The sequence below is a fragment of the Peromyscus maniculatus genome, chromosome 13, assembly GCF_049852395.1.
Source record: "Peromyscus maniculatus bairdii isolate BWxNUB_F1_BW_parent chromosome 13, HU_Pman_BW_mat_3.1, whole genome shotgun sequence".
Lineage (NCBI taxonomy): Eukaryota > Metazoa > Chordata > Mammalia > Rodentia > Cricetidae > Peromyscus > Peromyscus maniculatus.
In genome coordinates this window covers 67,163,670-67,190,625 of record NC_134864.1, presented here as the reverse complement: position 1 = coordinate 67,190,625, position 26,956 = coordinate 67,163,670, and the positions used below count along the sequence as shown (strand labels likewise).

Genomic DNA, 26,956 nt, shown 5'->3' with positions numbered 1-26,956 from the left:
TCACATTTTGGTGGGTGTAGGACAACCCTTCTGTGATCTTGGTTCTAGATCATATGCTCATTCCACAGGAATATTAGGCCCCGTGGTTTGTTCCAGGCAGAATCATGAACATTCAAAATTACTACTGTGGTTTTGAGAAGGTCAAATGAAGTATATGCAAAGTTTAAATTGAAGGAAAAGATCAGAATGAGATTTGTACTACAGATAAAGAAATAAAGTGGACTATTTAGTCCTGTAAGTAAACATTCTGTGGGGTCCCAAAATAATATCACTCACATTTTGGAAAATGCTCTCTTTAGCCATTTCTTTCCACTATTCGTTAGATGATGATTCATGCTATTCTTCGTCTGAGCAACATTTTTAATCACTAATAGAGGGTTTTATTTAAAGACCTTGTAGTTTGTGGCAACACTTAAAATATGATTGTATTTAATTCTTTTAATAGTGGTCCAAATCCTGGGTTGAGCACAACTTTACTGCAACCAGAACATATCTTAAAAGAACGGTGATGTTGACAATATTTCTTTATACCCTGTGAATTCTTCATTCAGTATCTCAAATATGAAACTAAAATTATTCAATTGTATTATGACTATGCCAAAGAGATATTTGAACTTAAACGGCTTCTAAAACTATGACTAGTTTATATGCATTTTGTCAGGTTTTATATGGCTTCTCTATATAGTTTCATACTTAGAAATGAAGTCTTATTGGGGAATATAATGGACAATAACAAGACAATTAAAATGTATACTTAATGGACAGTAGCTTTTATTAAATGTGTATCTTTCACAATTAATATGTATTTCATAAATAAATTATATTGGTTGAAAAATTTGTTTCTCGGGAGAATGAATGTATACAGGAGAGAATCTTGCACTAGTGGACATGAGTAAGACGATGGTTTTTATATAAGTTTGTTGTAATTGCTTCTTTTATGTTGTGTCAGAGGTCAGAAGCTATGATAAAATGTATCAATACTTATTACACATATTTTTAGTTTTGCTATCATATAGATATGGCCATAGGGTGGCGCTGTGGCTCCATTAGAAATAGAAACTACGAAATGTCCCTGACCCCATTTTGATTTTTTTGCTTATGTTTCCCACACAAGTGTGTCCTGACTCTTTTAGTAAATACATTGTAATGTTGTGCTCAGATTTTTTTCCTCATGTAGTTAAAAATGTTATTTATATTTACTCTCTTTTCTAAGTTTGCATTTTAAAATGTATTGGCTTCTGACATTGGGTAAGGATTAGAAATATAAGCATAATACCGGCTGATGGAACTCTTAAAGAATTTTCAGTTATGTTATTTTTATACTCCTGTACTTCATGACATCTGCTTTATTTTTAACAAAATGTTTCTAACGATTTGGTTATTCACTATTTTGTGACTATAGAGAATTCGTTGTTTATAAACTTCAAAGTATTAACTTGTGTAAGAATGAAAATACTTTCATATTCTGTTTGTCAAAACAGCATGTCATTTTTATATTTCTTAATTATGCTTTAGTCTGATATTTAAAAAGGAGTAAGTATCTAAAAGTATGATACTATAAAACTCAGAGCTGTTATCATTATGAATTTTATTTTCAGAAGGGGTCTGTTTCAACACAATCAGCTCAAACACCTGGACTTAATGTGTGTTCACAATTTGTTATATCTTAATATCAATACACACTGGGACATAGATATTAACTCAACAGCCTCCCTGAGACATACATGAGCAGAGAAAATGTCTTTTGGCCCCAGTTTGAAAGGACTATCTCCTAGTTAAAGAGGTTCTGTTCAAATATGTGAAACTGCTTCAATGTAATACAGCCTTGGGAGTCACTGTCAAGACATGGTCACCAGCCTGCATCTTCATCGTTGGATTTCACTCTGTGTAACATAACTCTGTTATGTCTTCACAGTCTTTTTTCTTCAATTGACCAATTATTATGTAGAACTTTGTTATATACAAACAGCATGATTATTAGGAATGTTTTAGCAGTTTAAGTGTAAGAAACACAAAGTGGCATAAAAGTGCTAAATAATTTACAGATGATGTGATAGTATACATAAGGGATCCTGAAAATTCTACTAGGGAACTCCTAAAGCTGATAAACACCTTTATCGAAGTAGATGCATACAAGATTAACTAAAAAAAAATAATAGTGGCTAGACTGATAAAGATATCAGGGAAACAACACCTTTCATAATAGCCTAATAGCCTCAAATAATATAAAATATCTTGGGGGTAACTCCAGTAAGTGAAAGACTTGTGTGATAAACACTTCAAATCTTTGAAGAAAGAATCTGAAGAAGGTATCAGAAGATGGAAAGATCTCTTATGTTAATGGATCGGTAGGATTAACAGACTAAAAATGGCCACCCTATCAAAAAGCAATGTGCAGATTCACGATTGATCCTACCACAAGGACATTTGTTCAACAATGTTCACTGCAACTTTATTCATAATAGCCAGAAACTAAAAACAACACAGATTTCGCTCAACAGAAGAGCAGATAAAGAAAATGTGGTACATTTATACAATGAAGTATTATTCACCTGTTTAAAAAAAAATGACTTAATGAAATTTGCATGCAAATGGATAAAACTAGAAGAAAAATCATCCTAATTGAGGTAACCCAGATTCAGAAAAACAGATATGGTATATATTCACTATTGAGTGGATATTAGCCATAAAATAAATGATAACCAAGCTACAATCTTTAGACCCAGAGAGGTTAGGTAAAGAGGAAGGGTCTGGGGGACACGGGGATCTCCTTGGGAGGAGGAAATGGAATAGATTTTATGGTCAGACTGGGGGTAGGTGGGAACAGGAGTCGGGGATCAGGTTGGGATAGGTAGAGTAGAAAAAGAAAGTGCAAGGAGAGATGACTGAAATTGGAGAGCATTTGGTGGTAGTGTGGAAACCTACTACAGTGGAAACTTCCTGGACTATATGAAGGTGATCCTAATATGAACTCCTAGTAATGGGGTGTATGGAGTTTCAACTGGCCATCTCTTGTAGTCAAGCAAGGCATCCAGTGGCCAGACTAGATTGCATTCAATTGAGTTGTTGACTGAAAGGGGTCCCATGGAAATCCCTAAACAACCCAGGCTGTTGCAAACATAAAGGGTTGCTGTCTACAAACTGACAACAAGACCCCATTGCCAAGGACAGCACCTGTGTTCCTCAATGAACTTGAAGATGTCCGAGCGGTGCCCACATGGAGCCCTCACCTGTATGTTCTAGTCTCTCTGCTCTGGGAAGGTACTCTGTAGGCTACAGAAAAAGAAACATGGACACCAATCCAGCCACAAAACCTCTCCACTACAATGGTGGCTCAGAACTTATGGGAGGAGCCATCAAATGTCGGATTTGACTTAAGCCCCCTCAATGAGACGGAACCCATACCTGAGACTTCTTGGGTGACCAAGAACCAGAGAGTAGATAGCCCAGAGATACCTAGGGTTAAACCAAACTCTACTGGTCTAAAAAAAATTCAATAAAATGATTCCTAATGATATTCTGCTACACTAGTAGATCAGTGCCTTATCCAGTCATCATCAGAGAGGCTTACTCCAGCAGCAGAAGGGAACAGATGCCAAGACCCACAGCCAAAATCTCCATCAAATCCTTCCCCTCAGATCTCAGGGAATACCACTGAAGAAGAGATGAAAAGATTGTAAGAACCAGAGGAGATGGAGGACACAAGGAGAACAAGGCCCTCTGCATCAACTAAGCAAGGCTCATATGGGCTCTCAGAGACTGAAGCAGCAGCCTGGGGCCTGCACGAGTCAGCACCAGATCCTCTACATGTGTGCTGTAGCATTAGCTTAGTATTTTTATGGGACTCCTGACAGTGAGAACGAGTGGATCTCTGATTCTTGTGCCTGCTCTTAGGACTCTTTTCCTCCCATTGGGTTGCTGTGTCCAACTTCAATGTGATAGTTCCAGCTTGATTGTACTATCTTTCATTTTGTCATATTTGGTTGTTATCTCTTAGAAACCTGTTCTTTTCTAATGAGAGACAGAAAGGGAGTGGATCTGGAGCAGAGGGTAGGTGGGGAGGAATTGGGAGGAGTAGAGGGAGGGGAACTATAATCAGGATGTATTGTATGAGAAAAAATTATTTTCAATAAAGGTAAAAATACACATAAAGTAGCATAGAATTGCCAAATTAATAGGACCAAAGTATTAAATTAATTTTCTTGCCCACTAACATATTGTAATGGAGTTAGATTTCACTTTTCAAAATGTCCTTTGAGAGATGTATGGAAATTGCGTAAGGACAGCATCAAAGTCAATGCTCTTTAAATTTTCATTGCAAGCTCTAAATAGCAGTGACACATGTTTAACTAACTTTATAATTTCAAATAGCATTTCATTTTTTCATCATGTTATTGGTACAAAGCCTGTGTTTTGATGCTGTATTATAATGGTGTATAGAATGCTTAGGTTTCACATCCTTTGAACCTTTTTATTAGATTGTTCAAGTTACCAGGATAGATCATTCCATCTATGTAGATCTATAAAGGAAGGAATTCAGAAGAAAAATTGAGAGAGACATTTGTTAATGAGACTGTTCAAGTAGTTACAGTAAAATAATAAGTAAGAAAGAATGTAGCCAAGGATAAGAGAGCATCGTGTCATGCACTGTCTCTCATCACTCCTGAGTGAGAATAATTTTGGAACACCATTAAGAAGTCCACAAGTAAGAAAATCAAGCAGAATTAAGATGGGAGCCTGCAAAGTCGTGTGAGCAGTGACCTTTACTTTTAGAAGAAAAAAAAAGCAGAGAGGCAGTAATTATCAAATTATTTAAGATATAAAACTGAGTGAGTCTAATTCTAGATACCAGACTTTTGCAAATATTTTTCAGCAATCATGTCACAAAACTGATGGGAACCTTGATATACATAAAAATGAATCAAAACCTTTTTATGTTTTAAATGTAGAAAATGTGATGTTAAGTTGGGCGGCAGTGGCCCACGCCTTTAATCCCAGCACTCGGGAGGCAGAGCCAGGCGGATCTCTGTGAGTTCAAAGCCAGCCTGGTCTACAGAGTGAGCTCCAAGACAGCCACCAAAATTACACAGAGAAACCCTGTCTCGAACAAAATAAAACAAAACAAAAAAACAAAAAGAAAATGTGATGTTACAGGAAGTGGTCTGAGTGCAAGGGGGCAAGTGTGGCTTTCAGGCTGCTTGTTACCAGCTCGTTTCATACCTAGGGTGTTTAAGGACATTAGGAAATGGAGTTTGGGTTGGATGAGAACTGAGAACTCAAGGTTCTTTTAGCACTGTTAACTTCGTCTTGACATGAAGTAGGGGAGGGATGCCAGAGGCTTACACCAGCTGGATAGCTCTTTTTCTTGTCTGAACATCCTCCCTTTCCTGGGGCTCTCCCTTTTCCAGCTCTCCTCCGTGTGTGTGTGTGTGTGTGTGTGTGTGTGTGTGTGTGTGTGTGTGTGTGTGTGTGTATGCATGTGTAACATCAACACTCTTTCCTCTCTTCATTTCTCCCATTTATTTTTTTCTTTCTAAACAGAGAAGTTTTAAATTACTGACTGTAGCAAGAGTTTCATAAAATACAAGGTTACATGATTCTTGTCCAAGGTCACAGGAATTGTTGTTTCCAGATGGTGAAAAGTCCTTGGAAGCCATGGCATGGCCCTGCAAGCAGCACAAGGTGGCTTTTCTCAGGTGGCCTCTGTAGGTACAGAACACTGAACAATTGGTACTTTAATACTTCGTGCATGGAAATCTCAGAATTGCTTAATTATGCTAAGTCAAAAGGATAGTAGAATTGGAAAAGAAAGCTAATACACATTCTTTGAGGGAGAGCTGGGATAACTTTTGGATTGCATGGAAGCAAAACACGTTTCTTAAAGACCTAAAAGTATTTGGCACACTTTGGATGTCATGTGTACACTGTAAGGCTTCTAGAGACAAAAGAAAAAATAATAACTAAGCAGCTTATGTTCAAAGGAATGCAGGAAAGAGCAGGCTGAAAAATTATGCCACCCAAAGTGGAGTAAAACAAATAGCACCAGCTGGGATTCGAAGGCAGACACTTCAAGGCACTCCTGTAGGCATTAATTACGTTCCTCTCTGTGGTAGTGCAAAGACGTGAAATAAGAAGGCTTTGAACACTCTGCCCTGGGAACAACTATACCATGCATGCTCACATCTGCCCTAAATTAGAGTGAATTGCACAATGCAAATAAATAGGACACACAAGAGCCCTGGAGCCCTGCCCAACCTCACATCTGATCTATTTGAATCAAGTTCAGAGGACTTTCCATATGCTGAAAATGAGTTGTGGAAGCTCTGGGAATGGGGTGAGCAATCCTACTACTTTAAAAGTCTCCTTTTTCTTTTTTAAAAAAGTCATATGGAGGGAAGGAGATAAGAATAGGGGGTCAGAGGGGTTGCCAGCTGAAACCAGAACATCCAGTGAACTAAAGAAAGAGGGAGTTGGACAGAAACTGGGACACCCAGTGAACTGTGGACTCAGGTAAGTAAGTAGCAAATAGACTAAAGAGGATTACAAAATAGTGCCCAGGACACACTGATTCTAATAGCACATATATGCTGTATGTGTGTGCATAGGTAAACATTTGTGTGTATAATATTAAATTTTTATAAACATGTCCACTGTTTAATATTTCAAATTCAATTGGAATCTTATTTTTCATCCAGTAAATCTGGAGAAGCTGGGGAGAGATAGGCAGAAACTTCCTCTGACTGAGAGCACAACCGCTTTGATTTTCTTTTAGATTTTACAAAGATCCTAACAGATGTATACATGTGCTTTAAATGAGTGGCAAGACATAACACCACACCTATGAAAGTAGTGAGAAACCATTGTGTCTCCAAGATGCTGGCTGTGTTTATGATTCCAAAGCACATGTGACTCCACAGAGGAGTCATTCATGTGTAAAATGACTGGAGCTCTTAGCTTTGGTTCAGATGTGTCAGTTGGTGTCATCTTTTTGGTTTGGATGAAAACACGGTGTACACAACTAGGTAGGTGTCACTCAACAGCAGATGAGCAGCAAATTCTGAGAACGTATTAAAATAAAATTATCTCAAAATGAAGTAATCTCTACCTACCATCCCACATGCTTTCTTTGCTGGTTGGTACACATTCAGCCTTTTAATTATCATGTCAAAAATGTCTGAAAATCAAGGTTTTGGTGTTTTTCTGGGGGGCAGGTTGTTGTTGTATAATTATTAGGATCAGCGAGGCATGGTGGCTCGTACCTGTAATCAGAGCACTTGAGAGGGCCAAAGCAGTGGATTTGAGCCCAGCCTGGATCTACATAATTATTCTAGGCTGGCATGGAATATAGAAGAAGAGCTTGTCTCAAAAAGAAAAGTCAAGCAAATGAACAAAAACCAAAGGAAAAAGAAAAAGTAAGTCACTGCAAATGAATCTGAATTACAATGGCCTGGCAGACAGAGAGGGTTACTGAGCAAAACTGTTTCTATGAGATGCTTTGTAATGGGCAACACCTGAATTTATGAATGTCTATTATGGACACAAACTCCAAATGTACATTTATGCTCATTTTCCACAGGAACAGAACCATAACTTTGTGAATTTCTTTGTCATTTGTAGTTTGCAAGACACATCAAGAAATCTGAAGGCCAGAAGATTCCTAAAGTTGAATTGCAAATATCAATTTACGGAGTAAAAATTCTTGAACCCAAAACAAAGGTAAGGCTTGTTTGTGAGAGTTGTGCTGCCCTAGTCTTCAGCCAGTGACAATTACATCTATTTTCATGGATTTTTAAAATTTGTTACCAACTTTTAATGTTTGGTTCTTAGTGATGTATTTAAATGTATGTAGGAATTTGGGAAAGGGAACAACTTTTAGAATCCTGGAGCATCTATTCTATAGCCTATGCCCCACACATAATAACATATAAAGTATGTTCAGTACTGGTAGTGCCTGTATTTAGAGATTTCTATTCACATTATGTTCAAGATGCATATAGTACAGTTTGCTGGGTACAAAAAAAGACAAAAGCTGTGCAGTGTGTTAAAAAGTCCTTTCTTGGCCGGGTGGTGGTGGTGGTGCACGCCTTTAATCCCAGCACTCGGGAGGATCCTTGTGAGTTTGAGACCAGCCTGGGCTACCAAGTGAGTTCCAGGAAAGGCGCAAAGCTACACAGAGAAACCCTGTCTCGAAAAACCAAAAAAAAAAGTCCTTTCTTGTACATACAACTGATGTGTATAAGTTTTCTACGGCAGCTATGACAAAACGCCAAAGGCTGGATAACTTAAATAATAACAACTTATTTCCTTTGTAGTCATGAGCCTAGAATCTCAGTATCCATCTGTCCACAGACTCAGTCTCCTCCCTTGGCACAGCTGGCTGCTGCTGTATCTTCACATGTACACACACTTCAGAGTCTTTGTATGTCTGGGTTTTATTTGTTAGTTTTGTTTCTAATAAGGACACCAGATTGAATTAAGGATCATACAATGCCTTAATATGAACTGAATTTCCTATATAAATGCCTTATCTCCAATTAAAAGCAAACCTTAAGCAGTTCCATGTTTGTATCAACATATATTAATTATACACAATAATGGGTTTCATTATAATACTGTCATATGTATATATAATGTATTTTGATCATAGTTATTGCAATTGCCTTTTCTTGTTTTCTTCTACTCCCAATAGTTCCCTTTCTCTGCCCCCAATCAGCCCCCTTCCACTTCCTTCTTCTTTTTTTTCCCCCAATGAGTTTTATTAGTATTGCTTATAGGAACATGGTGAAGGGCTATTCACTTTATCATTTGCTCTCCCCCTGAAGAAAAGGTCTCTCCCTTTACCATAGACTCACTATAGATTCTGTTGAAGTGGTGAGAATTTGTGTTTCTCTTCCACTGCTCACAAGATTTGTGTTAGAACCAATCTTGGATAAGTCTTGTGTGGGTAATTACAGCTGCATTGAGTTCAGAATGCACCAGGCATGTCATACCCAGAAGCCGGTATCCCACATCTCTCCATCCCTTTCTATGGCTCTTACATCCCCTCATCTTCTGTGAGAACCCTGAGTCCTGGAAGGAGTGATAGAGATGTGTAACTTTCAGATGAGTACTCAGCAATTACTTTTCCTCATCATTTCAGCAATCACGAGTCCATGCCGCTACCACTGACCTGCAAAAGGAAGTTTTTATGGCCCAAATTGACAACACTAATCTATGGACATATAAATGTAGTTATTTAGGAGGTAGTTTGGTGACACATTATGTCCATTTGGTAAACAACAGCAGTGATTTCCTTACTAGGACTTAGGACTTCTATGTCTATGGGCTTTGACCAGGTCTACAGTGCCAGACAGGAATTCTCTCCTCTGATGCAGACTTCAAATTCAATCAGAAAGTGGTTGGTTGTCCCTATGATAGAGACTTGCCACAGTTGTACCAGTGGGCTCATCTTGCCTGTCCAGTTGATAGTATAGCATGCAAGGACTGGACTTAGTAAGACTGCATTGCAGTTCTTCCTCAGCAGCCTACATAGCACCTCCTGGCACTGTGAGAGCAAACCAATAGGAAGAAAGCTCCTGGCGAGGTCCAACTTGATTTTTCCATGTCCCGTGGCTGACACTTATGGCATTTTCAGGAACAGGGTTTTGCCATCTAGTTCTGTTGGACAGCAAACAACAGTGGCAATAATATTTTTATCTGGGCTCCTCGGGGGAATCCTTGATCAATAACTCACAGGAGGTAACCTACCTCTCTGACATAGGGATTTTCATTTAACAACTTAGGCTTCCCAGGAGCAGCTTTATCTTATTTATGCAGGGTCCTTCCATTTAAACTCATTGTTTTTATATTTTATACTTTTAACCTGTCTTACCAATTATCGGTCTTCCTTAGGGTTTTTTCATATATTGTTAGTTTTAGTTGATCTTCTCCCCTGAGCCCCTAGTTTTAGTTGATCTTCTCCCCTGACCCCCTAGTTTCTTCCATCTCTTTACCACCCTCCCTATTCAGTCCTTGCACCCCAATAGTAAGTCTTTAAGTCAAACAGTACTTAGGAGCACCCACCAGCATGAGCAATGAGGCTTAAAAGTCAAATATAAAAATGGTAGGGAGATTTTTAATTGGCTACAGCTGGATGTCTGCCTTATTTAGACATGGTGCAATGAGCTGGCTGCCGGTGATTGGTTAAAACCCAGCTGTATGTAATTGGCTGAAGCTGCACTGTTTGTATTATGTCAAGTTAGGCCATTTACGAACTCTTGGCTTGTAGTTTGTTAGGCAAGAAACGAAACAGGCAAGCAGCAAAAAAACTAGTGAGTTCCTGCTTATTTCATTAAACATTTCTGATACAATTATAGTTTACCATATTGGGAATGAGTTCTTTGGGCAGAAGAAAATGAGGTCTAAGGCCCGACATTGTCTACAGAATCCTAAACTTATTTTTAAAATTTATTTTATTTATGTGAATGGGTGGTTTGCCAGCATGTGTATCTACAGCACCACCTGCATGCATGGTGCTGACAGAGGCCAGAAAGGGCATTAGGTCCCCTAAAACTGGAGTTACATATGGTGCTGAGAATTAGACTCTGGTCCTCTGGAAGAGCATTCGGTGTCTTAACTGCCATCTATCCAGACCCAGAATCCTAATCCTTTCATGTATTTGTAAATAGTTGAGGGATCTTGACATGGATACACACGTGGTTCCTTTTCCTAGATCCATTGTTATAGAATGATGGTGTCCTTCAAATTCAAGGCCTGAATTTGAAACTTGTTAATGCACCTTGTAGTGATTTCCTATTGTACACCCACCCCCAGTTAAACAATAAATAAAGACCTGAAGCCCTTAGTTACATCTGTTCCAATATAACTGCTGCTGAAAACAAAGAAGTGAAGTGATGGAGAGTGAGAGTGTCATTACAGGCCACCATATATGTAGATTGCTTAGATACGAGATAATTAAAAGTGAGGCTCATTTCCCAAATGGGTGGCTAGGCTGAGAAAAACTCGTCAGGTATATGACATGTGCAAAAAGGACAATCGACCAAGAGAGTAACAAGTACAGGGCAGCACTATAGTGTACACCTCACTTGTATCCTGTAATCAGCTTAGTTCCTAACAGTGTACACTTAGCATGCATGATCCAAATGTTTCATTGTTCTATACTTAAAATATTTAGACAATACAAGTACAATTAAATAGAGTGTGTACAGATAATTTCTTTAGTCTTTTCAATTGAATAATGTCATATCTTCAAAAAAGTACAATATATAAAGACTTAAGACAATCCATGTTGGTCCCACTTAATAAATAAGTATGAGGGATCTGTCGCCATGTGAGACTGAGGAAGGATACGTGTGGACCAGTGTCACCAGTAGTAGTTGAGAAGACTGTGAATTACAAATTTTTATTTAACCTGTTGTGTGCTGCATGATTTTAATCTGCCTTTTATAAGACAGTATTTCTGTAAATGAACAATAGGAAAAAGTTCTCTAAAGGATTCCAACAAATAGTTCAGACATCTCTTTCTTCTCTCTTGGCTTTTTGACCATTTGGTGAAATACTTCTTATTAATCCCAGTAAGCAGTATCTTCCTGTAGATGAATGGTCTTGTTAAATAAGAAACACAGAGCCAATTTAGAGATGAAAGCCCAAGAGGTCACAGCTAAAAACCTTACCCTTCACTGCTGCTGTTGTCCTCTTCAGCAAGAGACCTACTTCCTGTCTGCTTGTCTTTTTTATAGACTTTCTATTCTGCCTTCTCATTGGTTGTAAACCCAACCACATGACCTCCTCGTCACTGCCTGTCTGTATAGACCTCCAGGTCTTCTATGGTTGGTATTGAGATTAAAGGTGTGTGCTACCACTGCCTATCCTAAGTATCTAGTGGCTTTCTGTTCTCTGACCCCAGATAAGTTTATTAGGGTGCACAATATTTTGGGGAACACAATACCACCACATCTTCCAGTTGGTCCCAGCTGCTTCACTAGGTTTTGATATTTTACCTGGGAATTCAGAGTCATTTTTCCTTTAATTTTTAAATATGACAATAGAATTACAAAAAAAAAAACAAATTTAAAAGGACAGGGAAAGAAGAGAGAAAAGAGAGGAGGTGCTAATAGGTGATTATTGTCCAGCAAAAACAAAAAAAAAATACTCTGAATAGACTATGAAATCGATTTTAGTGTAGAACAAGCCTGTAATTTGTGAAAATCAGAGTAAAGGCAAGAGAGGCAAGAGGTTGAATGATGTTCACCTGTGTTCTTCTTGTAACTAGATAACCCTGTTTTCAGATTTCTGCCAGTTAATGCTTCTCATTGCCAGCTTGTCAATCTGTCATTCTGTCTCCTAAACTGTTCTTGTCAAAGTCTATGTTTTCATGAGTAAACTCCATCAGTAAAATGTTGGTGCAACAGGATTTGATGGAACACCACTAGTGAATTAACTTTTGATCATTCCTGACAGCCTTACTCAGATCAATAATATTAGTGTCCATCCTTGTCCCAGACCTTCAGCTCCCTCTGCTGAACAGCATTCTTACAAATGGACTGTTGTATGCTCTCCTCAAAAGTGTTCATGTACAGGAAGACTAGACTGTGTGCATGTACAGGAAGACTTGACTGTGTGCATGTACATGAACACTTGACTGTGTGCATGTATAGGTAGACTTGACTGTGCATGTGTACAGGAAGACTTGACTGTGTGCATGTACAGGAAGAATTGACCGTGTGCATGTGCAGGAAGACTTGACTGTGCATGTACAGGAAGACTTGAGTGTGTGCATGTGCAGAAAGGCTTGACTGTGTGCATATCAGGAAGACTTGACTGTGTACATGTGCAGGAAGACTTGACTGTGTGCATATCAGGAAGACTTGACTGTGTGCATATCAGGAAGACTAGACTGTGTGCATATACAGGAAGGCTTGACTGTGTGCATGTACAGGAAGACTTGACTGTGAATGTACAGGAAAACTTGACTGTGTGCATGTACATGAAGACTTGACTGTGTGTATATCGGGAAGACTTGACTGTGTGTATGTACATGAAGACTTGACTGTGTGCATGTGCAGGAAGACTAGACTGTGTGCATATACAGGAAGGCTTGACTGTGTGCATGTGCAGGAAGACTTGACTGTGTGCATATCAGGAAGACTAGACTGTGTGCATATACAGAAGACTAGACTGTGTGCATATACAGGAAGACTAGACTGTGTGCATATACAGGAAGGCTTGACTGTGTGCATATGTAGGGAGACTAGACTGTGTGCATGTGCAGGAAGACTTGACTGTGCATGTACAGGAAGACAACTGTGTTCATGTACAGGAAAACTTGACTGTGTGCATGTACATGAAGACTTGACTGTGTGCATGTACATGAAGACTTGACTGTGTGCATGTATAGGAAGACTTGACTGTGCACGTGTACATACAGGAAGACTAGACTAAGTGCACATACAGGAAGACTTGACTAAGTGCACATACAGGAAGTGTCATCTTTTCACTCCATTGGGAAAAATAAAAGCTACTCAGAGAGTTACAAGCTCTGTTAAACACCAGTGTCCCCAAGACACTGTTGGAATGTTGATGTCTGTGGTCATACTGTGCCTCTGAGAATCAGTTCTCATGAGAAGTCAGTCATGTGGTATGTTTGAGAGAAAGGAGATGAGGTGAGAGTAATACATTTCACCAGGAACTCTCACACACAAATTTAGAAACCACTACTTCAAGAGAAATAAATGAATCTAATAATAAAAGTCACTTTATTTAAGTTGGAATTTATAAAAAAGATCAATTAAACATGAGGCTCTTAAATTTATTTATAGATATATGTGTAAGAGGTGGGATTTTTAAATACACTATTAATCAAGAATGACCTTTCTTTACTGAAACTGTTTCTTTCCCACTTGGGTGGGTAAAATTGAAATAAATGCAATCTGTAGCAGCTATCACCTATGCTTTTCTCATTTCTACTTCTCTTAATTATTCTGTAAATGAAGCATGTGATTCTGGAAACAGTGGGCACAGAGAGAAATACATATTAATCTTTTTTATTTCAGCTGTAATGAATGGTATTGATTATAAATATATGTGTGTTTTGTTGGTGGTGTTCCTAAATCTCTTTATCACATCTCACAAAATTAGTTCTAGATTTAATATACATGAATTTTATCACAAGGTGGACTGTATAACTGTATACAGAAAAAGTTATCCTTAAATACAAGAAGCTCTGAGTTCAATCCCCAGTACCTAAAATGAAAATCAAAGCAAGAGAATGAAGGTATAGTCCTCAGCGCTAGTCTTCTTTCTTAGGAAGATGACTTTGCTAACTGCCTTAGTTTGTTTTATTGTTGCTGTGGTAAAATACTACAACAAAAACTGTGTAAGGAAGAGTTTTTAATCACCGTTCCTGTTACAGTCCGTAGTAGAGGAAGACAAGACAGCATTTATTGAAGCATTCTGTGACATTATGTCCTCAGACAGAAGACAATGATGAAGGCATGTTAATACTCAGCTTCCTTCTCTATGCATTCTAGAATATCCTGCCCAGGAATGGTCCCACCCACAACAAACATGGGTCTTTCCACATCAATTAATGTAATCAATATAATCACCTACTGATATGCCTAGGGGCCTGTTTCCTGGTGTGATCCTTGGGTCTTCTCAAGGAGACAGTTAACACAAACCATCACACCAATATAAACAAATATTAGGCTAATGCAGAACTGATTACAACCAAATACCCTACGTGACCATACTGGTTGGGTGGATAAAAAATGGCACATTGCACCACTTGCTACAGAAATGATGTGTTTATTCTATAAGTAGGTAGAAATAATTGTAGTAGGAATTTTAAAAGGTCTTACTAATAAAGTCAAACCTGAACCAGGTATTGGGGTGAACACTGGAAGATCAGAGAGACAGAATGGGCCACAGCCACCTCACCTCGCCAGTTCTTCAGCTGATCCTGTTTCCTCAGATTGGAAGCCTCTGTGTCCTCATCCCAATGGGTGTCAGCTGAACTGCTGCTCGAAGCCTAAAAGTTTAACCTTATATATCTTTCTGTTTTTGCCATCACTTCCTGGGATTAAAGGCTCACTTCTTGGGATTAAAGGCGTGTGTCACCATGCCTGGCTGTTTCCAATGTGGCCTTGAACTCACAGAGATCCAGAGGATTTCTACCTCTGGAATGCTAGGATTAAAGGTGTGAGAGCCACCATTTTCTAGCCTTTGTATCTAGTGGCTGTTCTATCTCTGACCCCAGATAAGTTTATTAGGGTGCACAATATTTTGGGGAACACAATACCACCACATTTCTTGGTTAAGAGCACTGACTGCTCTTCCAGAAATAATTAATCACTTTTTTCTGAACCATATAACAATAATTATACAGTTATACAGTTGTATAGTCATTATTTTCTGAACTGTATAATGATAAGAGGGAAATGTAGCATAAACATGGTTATATAGTTATTAATGATATATACTAGCTATCAGTATTCAGAAACTGCAGTATGGCTCAGGGTTGTTATTTGATTGACTGTATTAAAACAAAAATATATATGTCAATATGAAAAAAATGTTTGCAGTATCAGAAAAAAATGTGAAAAAAAATCTGAGACATATACAGTCATTGTTTATCTATGCATTAGCGTCAAGAAAAAGTAGATGCCCTCATCAATAGCCTATTGACAAAAAGAAGAAGAATATGAAAGTAGGAGAGAGACTTTTAGAGAAGAGAAAGGATGGGGTAGCAGAACTTACAGTGGACAATGGGCTAGATATGATGAAAGTATGTCCCATGTATGTATGGAATGTCACAATGAACCAATTATTCTTTACAATTAGTATGTGCTAGTTACGAAAGCCTACATACTACTCTTTCTAGCACTATCCCTCTCTCCAATAGAAGTGTATAGATCAGGAATGTCTAAGCATATTAGCCACACAGTATCTTTCCCATTTCATATTTAAGCTCATCCAGCAAATGCTTAGTGACCTGTCATTCAGCTGACACTCAGGGGATAATGCATTGCTACAGATGAATTCTCTTAGCATTTATTATCTGTGACATTTAAGTTCTCATTTTCAGTCTGATAAACAAAGTAGAAATAAGAATGGTAGATTATATCAAAGCAAGTATGCATGTAAAACACAAAAAGATAATATTCTATGCCATCATTGTTACTGATTTTGATGACAATCTTTGAGTTTCTGATTCAACTGCAATAAATACAGGAAAAAATGTTTATAGCAGACACTCTGGTGTTTAAAATTGCAAAGACATTCACCTAGTCAGCTTTGGATGAAACTACAATAGCTCCCATCTCTAGTCTTTTACAACACCCACCAAATGTGATGACAAGAGTTTCTGACTGACATTGTGTGTTATAATGCACTTTGAAATAAAGAATGCATATAGCTAGAGTAAAAAACAGAATGATTATTGATTATATTTTATTTTCATCACTTACAGTTAAGTATAACGTAAGATTTTTTTCTAACCCCAACGTGTTTCAGAAAACTATGGTGATAAAGATAATATTGATGATGATCCTGAGTTTCATAATTCAGTGGTATGTGGATGTATGTGTGTGTTTGTGCACCGATGCTGCTACTCTGTTTGGTTGAGTAGTTGTCTTTCTGCCAATTACAAGCCCTGATTCAGTCATCTGCAGGCTGTCGTGTTAACAGCTCTATGCTACCAAAGTTGCAAGGATGACCTTCCTGTAAAGAAAAGTGAATGAGTGAATGAATAAGCATCCAGAACTGCTATTTAATGAGAGAACTCTGGATGAGTTATTACTGGGGCTTGTGTGAACTTGTGCAGAGGTGGTTCTGTTCTAGATGACACTGCTAATTATTACCAGTACAAGAAAATGCAAATAATTTGGCAGAATTTGTTCTTTTGGAATTGTTTTAATTGTATCCTATTATGAAAATACTCAAGATTTAAAGAATATGGTTTTTAAATATCCTCTGTACCTTAGGAACCCTGTGACCCACTGGTCCTCCTTTTTTCCAGTATGGAGTGGTGTGTGCACCATTGCAGTGAATGTCTTGTTTCAACATTGAGTCAGGAGTTTCATCTCCATCATGTGTGTATTTGTTTATATCTAAGGCATGTGCATTTATAAGAGCAAGGGTTGACAGGTGACCGCTATGCTTTCAAAACTCTAAGATGTGTTGTTAACACAGCTGACATTTCAGAATGAATTACATTTATTCCCCTGCTCATGTTCGCAGGAAGTCCAACACAACTGCCAGCTTCACAGGATCTCATTTTGTGCAGATGATAAAACAGACAAGAGGATATTCACTTTCATATGCAAAGATTCCGAGTCAAATAAACATTTGTGTTATGTATTTGACAGTGAAAAGTGTGTAAGTATGCCAGATGTTTTAGGGCGGTTTGTTCTCTTTTCCAAGCCAGGGATTGTCTTGTTTCCGGTATGAACAAAGTATTTGGAAATGAATAAGGCCTGCAAATGCTTAACTGCATTAATAGGTCCATCCTGTCATGAGAAATGCCTTCAGGATTTCATTCTAACTAATTGCTTATGTTCATTAACAAAAGCTCGCATGCAAATTTTTTTCATTAGAGCATCATGGCTACTTTTATATGTTTGCATTTATATCAAAATAGTGTAGTGTATTTTAACTTTTAATCTAAAAGTTATTAACTAATGTCTGCATGATGTAAAGAGGAGCAGTGAGCAAAGTGAGCTTTTCCTAGAATATAAGGAATTTAGTGACGACAAATACTTTAAGCTGAGGAATAAATGCTGTATGGCTTCTTAAATCGTTTCCAATTCTTTGAAAATTGGTTTTTGGTGTTTATTATTCAGAACACTTAACATAAGTAGTAGTGTTGAGGCCCCTTCCCTGTGTGTGTGTGTGTGTGTGTGTGTGTGTACACTATGAATGAATTCTGAGATTCTTAACATGTAAGGGTGTTTGAGAAATTCTTTAATGCAACAATTCCTTAATCATCCAACATCTTAAAGAAAACCCTGTGTCTTGCTTATAAGGGTAAGCTAATTTTCATAGCCAAGTCTGCATTCTGTTATAAAGCCTAATCTGAGCACATATTGCAGCCATTGATGGCGTCAATGGAAAACCATCCAACCTCAACAACACTGTTGGATTAAAATGGAAATAGAACTAAACTCATTTAGATTCTATTTTTTCCTTGTTCTCAAAAATAGAAAATTACTAATGTCTTGATTAGGTGGTTTATTTATCTGGTTTTTCCATGTGGACTTTTTGAAAATAAATACCTGTTTATTTTATACTTATTTCTTACACCAGGTGGATAACAGATACCCAGCAATATTTTTTTCTTGATGGAAAATACAGTGTTTAAATTTACTCAAAGTAGCTAAATTATTTCCTACATCTTTTAAAATTTAGAGCTCTTAAAAAACAAGTTCATGTGGTGACTATTTAGCATCATATAAGATTTATTTGGAATTTTGTAAATGTTACAGATGATGTAAACATCATCTGAAAAGTATGCTTCTGAACACAAGTCAGTATTCTACAGACAAGAGGGGACTTTATATGGAGACCACATTATTTATAATTCATCCCACTTCACAAATGCACCATAGTTGCATATTCCTATGCTTCCTTCCAGCATGTTGTTTGCATGATTGAGAATATTAAGGCAGATATTCCTAAAATAATTTCTATTTTAAGATATAACACACTTTTAGCATTTACACCAAAGCAATAAACTCAGTTTTCTTTCATCCATGCCTTGAACATGGAAATCAACTTCCTTGGAATCCTCTGAAATGGTTCATAATTAGAATTCATAATAAATACCAACATTCTTATAATTATGTACTACTTCACAATCTTTTCTTGATACCCATCTAAATCTATTATGTTCATAAAGCAAAAGTGAGTTTCTTATGTAGCTACATCATATTTTTTTAAATTATAGGTCTTTTTTTTTAACCTCAAGGACAATTTTATTAGAGTTTAATTGTTGAACTTATATGGAAGGCACGTTATAAATCCCAGCATCTGTCTGGAGGAGGAGAATGATGAAGGAATAAAACCCTCCATCTGAGTTACTGACATGGAGGCTTGCCTCATGGGGAGGAGGGCATTAGAGAAAGAACAAAGAAGCTCAAAGTGTTGGGGAAAGGATGCTTTAAAAAGATAAAAAGAAAATGAGAAATATTAACGCTTTTATGAGTAATTCGGACAAAGGGGCTGACTTACAAAGCTGTGTGCTGTGGTCCAGTAAGCTACCGCATAGAGGCCTAAAATTCTGGGAAAGGAAGATGTAGTCTCTCAGCAAACCCACCTTTCTAAGATTGGGCCTGCTTTCATGTGCTCAAAGAGGAACTGTTTCCTCAGTTGCATTGTATTTTTTCACTACATATTTAATTATATCTCTAATTAAAATATCAACATAAATGTAATGTTGACTTGATCTATATGCAGAAATTTTGACATGCCACCCTTTCTGCATCAAAGACTGCAGAAATTGTTTCCCAATGTGACATTTAGTAACAGAATGATGGAGAAATCTAAGTCTTCGGAGTTGCATCCTTGTTCTCAATCTCTTCCCATTAAGACATACCCCTTTCTCCATAGTGACAGGAGAAGCAAAAGAAGCCAGAATTCCACAGCGAGAAAGCTTGCCCTCTGTCACCACCAGGCAACAAGGCTTCTTTTTGCGTTCATTTTCCTCCTGGAATTGTGTCTAAGATAACACCTAAAATGGGGGTTGTAAATTTCTCAGATTTGTCGGTAGCCCAGAATACCTTAGATTGAACCAAATATCACTCTTCATATCAGGAAACAGAAAATCTTAAAGTAAATGAAAAGAGTTAACTAATAGGTTGTAACACGAGGAAGCCAGAGATGCTGGATTTTAAAGCAAAGACTTAGAACAATCAACCATCCTAAAATGTAAATAATAGAAATTATGAACACAATTTTTAAAAATTAATGTTTTATTAAAAAATAAAAATAGCTAATCAAGCTGTGTGGTTGTAGCACACGTCTTTAATCCCAGAACTCAGGATGCAGAGGCAGGTGGACCTCTGAGTTTGAGGCCAGCCTGGTCTACAGAGTGAATTCCAGGACAGACAGGACTACACAGAAAAACCCTTTCTCAAAAATAAAAACAAAACAAAACAAACAAACAAAAAAAGGAAAGAGGAGGGTAATTTAATCAAAGATATAGAAGAAATAAGAGTCAGACCTGGAAGTCTGACAAATGAAAGACAGATACAAAAATTGTAAAATTAACCTTGGACAATATTTGTAGACTGGAACTATAAATAATTTATGAAGAAAATGACAGATGTGTATTTAAGTAGAAAGGTACACCGTGTTCACAGACTGGAACACTTGGTGCTGTATGTCTGCACATGTTTCTATTTAAGCCTGATACAGGTTTTATTCAATTCTTTGAATCACAATAATAGCTTTTGTACTGTAGACAAAATTATTATAAATTTACCTGAATGCAAAAGAACTGGAATTGTTCAAGTGATTCTGAAAAATAGCAGTAACAAGCAAGACACAAATACCTTATATAGAGGTTTCTTTATGGTTCTGTAACTGAGAGACATCCAGGGCCATAGAACAGACTGTAGAACACAGAAAGAAAATACACAAATACATGCTTCCCTGATTTTTGATAACAGTACAAAAGCAGAATGGTAAAGATAGTTTTTGCTTATTTTTCTTTTTAAGACATAGTTTTATCCTTTGTCCCAGGAATTATCTTTCTGATAAAGCATCTTAAATAAATGCTATCAAACATGGGAGGAGAGGAATAAAACTGAAAAGAAATACTAGAAATGCAAATGCTAAAAGGACAGGGAATAGTTAAGTATGCTAAAACCATTCAAGAGAATATTGCCTTTAAAACGACATTTGTGGAGCTTACAGAACAATGCTTCAAAGGTGAGAAAAGTGCAGCATTAAACTAGTACATTTTATGCCACCGTGTAGGGACCCCAAATGTTTAATGGTTATAAGCTACCTTTTATGGTTTAAAACAAAAGAAGGAAAGAAAAAAAGAAAGAAAACTTATTCTTTCTACCTTCCAGTTTAGGTAAGTTTTTGCTTTGCATTCATTTTGAAACATTCTATTCTATCATAAACTAAGAATATGTTTATACTGAAATCACATGATCTTTGTTCAATAGCAACCTAGACTTAAGTCTTGATGTCATCTAAAGCTAAAGTATTTTAGACCTCTTTTTGAAGACTATTTACATAAATGTTTTAGGTTTAAGAAATTTTTAAAGTATTGTAATAGTTAGTAAGGAATTACCCTCCTGAAAAAACTGCTTACATTTTACCCTGTAAATTAACTTATACAACTAAATAAATAAATGTCAAATTATAAAGTAGTAATAAACAGAGGTAGTTTAAACTAAAGCAATACAAATTACAAATTCAGGTTTTCAGTTTCTTTGGAAGTCACTGTAGTGTGCACAGTGCTCTGCCACATCTTAGACTTGCTGCAGAAAACAAATTTGACTCCACCTTCAAAATCCCAAAGCCAAATACTCATGGATATTTAACTTGCTTAAATAAAGTCATTCCATGCTGTGTAACTGCCAGATGCCTGGAAGAAAAAAGCCACCATAGCAATGAACTGAGAGCAGCTGATGACTATGGTCTCATCCTTTGTCTTCCATAGGATAATGTGAAGATTGCTAGTATGCAAAAGACTCTTACAGAGATGATGAAACAAACTAAGCCTGGAAAGAGGTGTTTGCAAACCTCAGAGGAGACAAGCTATTGTCGAGAACCCTAAGTGTTCCACAGTGCAAAGTCCATCAAATTAGAGAATGGACAAAAGGCACATGTCATCTGATGAGGAGGATCTATAGATGACATATACGCACATGAAAGACGTCCCATGGTAGCATTTATTAGGAAAATGAAGTTTAGAAATCAAACTGAGACATTTGCTACCCAAAAGGTTACAATAAAACCTCCAAATGCTGATGAGAATGTGGAAACTGCATGACTCATGCGTAGCTGCTGGGAACACTAAATGCTAAAGCCATTCAGGGTAAACAGTTTGTAAGTCTTTTAAGAAGCTTAACATGCAACTCTTGTATGAACAGTTTGGAAATTCACAACACAAAAATTAAAGTTTAAAATATTCACAGAAAAACAAACCTGACAATATTTACAAATGTGCATGCATATGTGTTTGTTTGCATGAATTTAGCTTATTGCTAATAGCCCCAAACTACAATCACCCTAAAGAGTAGGTGAATAAACACTCTTTTATACATTCCAACCTCAGAACTTAGCAATGGAAAGGAATGAGTTGTCAGTGCATACAGCAGCTCCATGGCTCTCAAACAAAGGAAAAGGCCATTCCCAAAGCAGAGTGTTCCATGATTCTACATCTATAGTGCTCCAAACAGACAAAATCATAGAAACAGAGCCAATTCATGTTTGCTGATAGTCTGAGGGAAACATGAGAACAGACTGGAAAAGGAATGCCTCTACAGCAAGGTGAAGGATTGTTGTCATGAAGTTTTCAATACTTGGGCCATAATATCCATATCCTAGCTGTGATTTGTGCTGCACCTTTGAGACATGATACCATTGGAAAGAGCAGGAGACAGTGTTAACAGGACCTGTCTGTGCAAATTCTTACAATTTAAGGAAAATCTAAAACATGTAACTAGTCGTTTTCTATCCTGCGAGTCAGCTCCCAAATAATCACATGGAGATTTATTAATTATGAAAGCTTGGCCTTAGCATAGGCTTGCCTCACTAGTTCTTATAACTTAAATTAGCCTGCTTCTATTAATCTACATTTTATCATGTGACTTTTTACCTTTATTTTATTCTATGTGTCCAACTTTCTCCATGTCTCGTTGGTGTCTCATTGACATGATTCAAGTGCTTAGATTCCTCCTTTTCTCTCTCCCTGGAAATCCTGCCTATCTTCCTTGTCTAGTCATTAACTGTTCAGCTTTTTATTACACCAATCACAGCAATACATCTTCACAGTGTACAAATATCCCACAACAACAACAAAAAAAATCACAAAAAAAGTGATGGCCTATTTGAAGCCAAACATTCATCTTACTTTAAATAAATACATGTCGTAGAGATTCACTCATGACCCCAGACCTACAAAGCCAAGCAGGGAAAGAATGTGTATGATTGCATGCACCTTTAGTTCCATCGCTTTGGAGGCAGAAGCAGGCAGATCACTGTGAGTTCAAGGCCAACCTTGTCCACAAAGTGAATTATAGGCCAGCCAGCTTCAAAATATCAAAACAAAAACCACACATCACATTTTCTGTTTGTTTCTGATTTAGATGATGGCCTATTCTACTAAACAATGGACTGCAGTTCCCTTAACCAGGATTAAAGCATGCCATGTTATAAAAATTTCACATTTATAAAACTTCCATTAATTCTGTGTAGAAAATTGGGTTATTGTCAAGACGCATATGCATCATTAATATAGGAGGAATCCACTCTGCCCAGTATGTCCATAGTAGAAACGTTTATAATAAATTCTGATAACCATATTTTCTGTTTTAATTTTTGAAACAGCCTACATTTTTCATTCTTATTTTGTGTAGCAAAGCCCTCCTTTAATAAAAATGACAGTGTCAATTAAATAGCTAAGTTTTAAGAAGAATGTTTTGTTTTAGGTAGTTAATAATACGTAAAAAGTATTAACAATGTTGGTTTGTTAAAGTGGGATTTTCACTATTTAATGTTACCACTATTTTCCTGTCATTAAAAACAGGAATTCATCTTATTATGACATTGTCTGTACATTGACTCGGTTAATGCCTTAATAAGACTCTTTGGGTTAATTAAGTAAATAAGTATTTTATTCTGATTTATGCAAATGCTAGGAAATTGATTCAGGTGAAGAAGGAATGAGGTAGTGGACTCTGGGTGTCTGTAGCTGTTTCTTCTTGATAGAATGTATACCAGGTCAATTCAGAAGAGAGCAATACTTTGTTCATTTATCATCATCTTACAAAAAAAAAAAAGTAAACTGTTAACACCACTGAAAATTAGAAGCTTTCAAATAAAATTTCATGTTTCTGCGCTAATATCCCATGTTTAAGATCTGACCCTGTTTGAAACTGCTCAAATCTCTGAGGAACAAAGAACCAACTGGACCTAGTTGCTGGTCTAGAGAGGTCTTCCCTGGAATTGTCCATGGACCCCCATACCCAGGTGGCTTCATTCCTGTCACCTTCTCATTAGGAAAAGAAAATAGAAACAAAGCAGCAAAAGAAACCACTCATTTCGATGCTTGCATTTAATTGGTACCAGGTATTTAAGGAAGGGAGAAAAAGAACTCTGCAGAAAGCTCTTCAGTTCAACAGAGGGAAGGCTGCACTCACAGGGCTTTCTAACTTGAATAGCTGCTCATTGATGACCTCCTTTTCCTACAGTTGATTTTATTCTTGAGGCTGACAGACCTCAGATCCTTATGCCAGCACAGAAATACTTCCTACTAATGTCTCTGAAGACCTCCGGGTTTTTGTTTGTTTGTTTTGGGGGTGCAGTGTGTGTGTGGGGGGGGTAAATAACAGCATGATATATTGTTACTAATATGCAGATCTTCATTCTATGATTTCTACAAAGGCTGAAGAAATAACATTAACAATCGGCCAAGCTTTTGACCTGGCATACAGGAAATTTCTAGAATCTGGAGGAAAAGATGTGGAAACAAGAAAACAGATTGCTGGAATGCAGAAAAGAGTGAGTAACCTAACCTTCTCGTTTCACGTTTGTCTGATGTGCGTACAGGGAAGTTTGCTTATGGCCGAACAGACTGAGAAGGCCTGCCATTAATTGTTCCTCACACGGCGGGCGCTGCTTTAGCCATATTCCTATAATTCTTCATCCTGGGGCCTCAGCACAGTCTTTAACTGTTTTATATTGAATTCCCACAAGAACTTAGTGTTCTCATGTGACTTTGCTTCACTTCCTGATGCTTCTCATGGGGATCAGAGCAGCAGAGGCAGCAGATGCTGGGTAAGTGGATTCCCATGCAGATCAGATTCCTTTGTAATTCAATTACCCCACTTCTCCACCCTACAGTCTTCACAAGCAGCTTTTCTGTCTTGTGGTTATACTCCAAGATTATGGGTATGAATTGTACAGCTCAACAAGAAAACACAGAAATGAACATTAGGAACATAAAACTTACACACACAAGGTTTTTTGTTTTGTTTTATTTTGTTCTTTAATTTAATGTCTTTCCAGTGACCCAAGATTTTCTGATATCTGCCTGGCTTTGGCAACCAATTTTCCTTGTGCACCAGAGAACTTTCGAGTTTTAATAGAATAAAATGTTATTTGCTAATGTAGCTGAGATAACAGCCAATATTTTCCAAGAAAAAAAATCCTGAAAATTATTCAATAATCTTTTGATTTTTAGATCCAAGATTTAGAAACAGAAAATATGGAACTTAAAAATAAAGTACAAGATTTAGAAAACCGGTTGAGAATAACTCACGTGTCATCCTCTCCAGTAAGTACATTGAGTAAGTGTGTGATTCTATGATGTCAAACACCTCTTGATCATGAATCCCGTACTGATTCAAGCCATATTTTGTGATCAATATCAAAACGAAGGCTGGATAGAGATGAAGACTCCCCAGCAAGGTGATTTTCCATGTTTAAATTCTGTGGGTAGTTCAGAACATGGTTATTTTTCATATCACTCTTTTTGTTCCCCTATGTTTTCTAAAATAATTTAAGCCCTGCTTTGATCTTAAGGTTTAATATACTTTCTCCATTTGCAGCAAATCTGTCCTTTCCTGTTGGTTATTATTTTCTGGGATAGACACAGTGGTCATGCCGTCCAGACCTGCAATGCTGGACATCACTTTAGGAAACCGACTGAGAACAAGACCATGTACTAGATGTGGTTGCTTCAGACACCGAAATGTGCCAATTCTGTTCAGACATCATGAAAACATTTGTTATGAAATTATTTGTGTCTGATCGATTTTGAAATCCTTTCCTCAATACCAGAGATGATACCATTATTAAGTAATTTTTGAAAAAGGTGCAATTTAAAGCTATATTTTTTCTAGCAAAAATGTATTTATTTATTTATTTTTTTTTTTTGGTTTTTCGAGACAGGGTTTCTCCGTGTAGCTTTGCGCCTTTCCTGGAGCTCACTTGGTAGCCCAGGCTGGCCTCGAACTCACAGAGATCCGCCTGGCTCTGCCTCCCGAGTGCTGGGATTAAAGGCGTGCGCCACCAACGCCCGGCTGCAAAAATGTATTTAATACTAAACATTTTTTCTGTTTAATAATCTGTACCATGAATAATCTTCATAATACATCTTATTCACACTATTTACAGCATGATTGCATGGATTTAAACACCGTTGTGAGACAAGTAAACTGTTGGAAAATGACAATTTTTATATACAGTATTTATATGTAATTATACACATACAATTTTATAGACAATATCATAATGGCTTACCAGTTCATCACCATGAAGAAGGATGCGTCTATGAGAACTGGGCTTAGGGCTTCAAACTAGCATGACCTGAAAGTTTGATCTGTTTTTCCCTTTACGTTCAACTCATGTTTTTCCATTCTCTGTGGGAGGAAGTTGGTATGTCCATTGCTGACAGAACTGGGGACAGTCAGCTGCAGTAGCCAAGCAGAGGAAGGTTGGCAGGCCCCTGAGTGGAGACAATATGCTTAGTGGGGTTATTGGTCTTAGCCTTCTCATCATATTCCCTCTTACTTTTTCCCTTCACTTTATACTCCTCTTAAGGTTTTGTGTTGCTTCGTTTTGCCTTGCTTCCCTTTTCTCAAGATACAGACAATGGCCTATCTTCTGCTTTGGCTCTAAAAATGCAAAATGCACCATACCCCCTTTGAAGCCGTGTTAAAATGTTTATTGTAAGTCTTGTTGTAAAGCATGGAGTATGGGGGACAGTGCTTTTCCA

The 26,956-nt window shown here is 37.3% G+C and overlaps 1 protein-coding gene across 27 annotated transcripts in view; it reads left to right on the top strand.

Annotated features, from left to right (window-relative positions):
• Gulp1 (GULP PTB domain containing engulfment adaptor 1) overlaps positions 1–26,956 on the top strand; it is a 253,266-nt gene that overhangs the window by 202,768 nt on the left and 23,542 nt on the right. For 11 of the 27 annotated variants that reach the window (XM_076550456.1, XM_076550468.1, XM_076550466.1 and 8 more), the window contains 6 exons: positions 7,332–7,412; positions 7,618–7,716; positions 17,239–17,376; positions 24,622–24,738; positions 24,934–25,014; positions 25,421–25,513. In XM_076550456.1, the coding sequence (XP_076406571.1) occupies positions 7,332–7,412; positions 7,618–7,716; positions 17,239–17,376; positions 24,622–24,738; positions 24,934–25,014; positions 25,421–25,513 (609 nt within the window). The remainder of the gene's footprint in view (positions 1–7,331; positions 7,413–7,617; positions 7,717–17,238; positions 17,377–24,621; positions 24,739–24,933; positions 25,015–25,420; positions 25,514–26,956) is intronic. The other 16 variants (XM_015993710.3, XM_006974838.4, XM_076550471.1 and 13 more) reach the window with 5 other exon arrangements.